A 1,819-nucleotide genomic window follows, 5' to 3' on the forward strand; every position below is an offset into this window, starting at 1 on the left:
AAATAAATAATTGGGGGAAAAAATCAAGTCACATATGAGATCAGTAATCTTATGACATGAGAGCAGTTAACAAAGTCTTTCAGGCTTCTGTGCTTAAATGTGCAATGTGTGAAATAGTGTAAATCCTCCGAGAATGCACACGTTGATGGTAATGCATAGGTGGACATTGTGAGAAAATGTGAACAGTGCCAAAAAAAAGTTTCCTATTAATACTACAAGTATCGATATTTTACGCATGGCATTGATGCATCGTATCGTTAGACATTTGATCGATGTATCGATCCATAGCGATGGATTGTTACACCCCTACTATGCATTAGGGCTGGGCAAAAAATCGAATGCGATTTTCATGCGAATCTCGCCAGTAATTTTTTGCACAGCCCAGCTATGTATGCATTCCATCTTTGTATTGGTTGTATTTTTCTATGCTTTTTTAAAATGCTTTTTTCTTTCTTTTGGTATTCGACAGTCTAGAACGCCAGCCCTTGTGTTTGAGTACATCAATAACACCGATTTCAAGGTACCACGTTTAATTTTTTTTTTCTTATAAACTAGTTTTGTCTGATCTTATCTTGATCTCATCAATAATAGCATCAATAAAAGGAGTTAAACTGAATTGTGCAACATTTAATATCTCGCATAATGTTGTTCTGATTTGTAGGATCTGTATCAGAGACTAACAGACTTTGATATCCGGTTCTACTTGTATGAACTTCTCAAGGTAAGAACACTGATGTAGCTGAAATAAGATTACACTTTCATTTATTTTGAGCAGGAGAGTGCGTTATGTGCATGTGCTTTGTCTCTTTGCAAGGCACTGGACTACTCTCACAGCATGGGCATCATGCATCGGGATGTCAAACCTCATAATGTCATGATAGACCACCAGATGAGAAAGGTGAAGTACGATAACAGCACTGTGGATTTGTTTTTTGAATGTGTCCCTTGTTAGTGACTGCAGATCAATGTTGTATGTTATATGAACTGTTGTATGTGTTTTTTTTTTTTTAACTGGTGTAGTTGCGGCTTATAGATTGGGGTCTTGCTGAGTTCTACCATCCAGCACAGGAATACAACGTAAGAGTCGCCTCAAGATCATATAAGGGACCAGAGCTGCTGGTTGACTATCAGGTATGTTATGTGTCTTTTATATTCATGGCCTTTCCACACTGTTTTGGGGAAAAAACACTTTAGGTTTATGTGGATTTGTACATGAATAGCTCCTAAACGTGTCCCTTTTGTAAACATCACATATTTATTATGTGTAGCCCTATTCAGACATTAATTGTTTCTCACGGGGATGCAAGGTAATTTCAGCATTTAAAGGGGCTAATCAGTGGTTTTATTGCCATCTAAATCCAGAATTTCATTGTTGTTGTTTTTTCCGACCACCCATGTAAAAATTCCTGGCCAAATTTTTGAAAACACCAAGGTTGTGTGGTAATTTAATTGCCGTCTGAATCCACAAGAAGTGTATTAATCCAAAAGTAATTTTGTAAGTAATTTTTCACCGTACCTTAACTGTTGCACTTCGCTGTAATGTACACACTTTTTAAATATGTACTTTTATTACTGAAATGCTGGAACTGTTTACAAGAATAGTGTTATGCCACCACTCCACTATAGTGAGTGGGAACTATTAAGAAGAAAAAGAAAACCGAACTAAATCATGTAAACTTTTGAAATGGGCCATTATTATTGTATGCAATACATTTTTAAAATGTTAATTATATATGTTTATATATAGATTTGACGTGTGTGTGTGTGTGTGTGTGTGTGTATATATATATATATTTATTATTTTTCTATACAGTGGGTA

At 35.5% G+C, this 1,819-nt stretch overlaps 1 protein-coding gene across 1 annotated transcript in view; it reads left to right on the plus strand.

Moving 5' to 3' along the window:
• Nucleotides 1-1,819, plus strand: part of LOC107712622 (casein kinase II subunit alpha'-like) — a 9,102-nt gene that overhangs the window by 2,782 nt on the left and 4,501 nt on the right. The window contains exons 4-7 of the mRNA XM_016517942.1: nt 470-520; nt 662-721; nt 815-898; nt 1,021-1,131. Of these exons, the coding sequence (XP_016373428.1) occupies nt 470-520; nt 662-721; nt 815-898; nt 1,021-1,131 (306 nt within the window). The remainder of the gene's footprint in view (nt 1-469; nt 521-661; nt 722-814; nt 899-1,020; nt 1,132-1,819) is intronic.

The sequence above is a fragment of the Sinocyclocheilus rhinocerous genome, unplaced genomic scaffold, assembly GCF_001515625.1.
Source record: "Sinocyclocheilus rhinocerous isolate Xijiao unplaced genomic scaffold, SAMN03320098_v1.1 scaffold5589, whole genome shotgun sequence".
NCBI classification, from domain to species: domain Eukaryota; kingdom Metazoa; phylum Chordata; class Actinopteri; order Cypriniformes; family Cyprinidae; genus Sinocyclocheilus; species Sinocyclocheilus rhinocerous.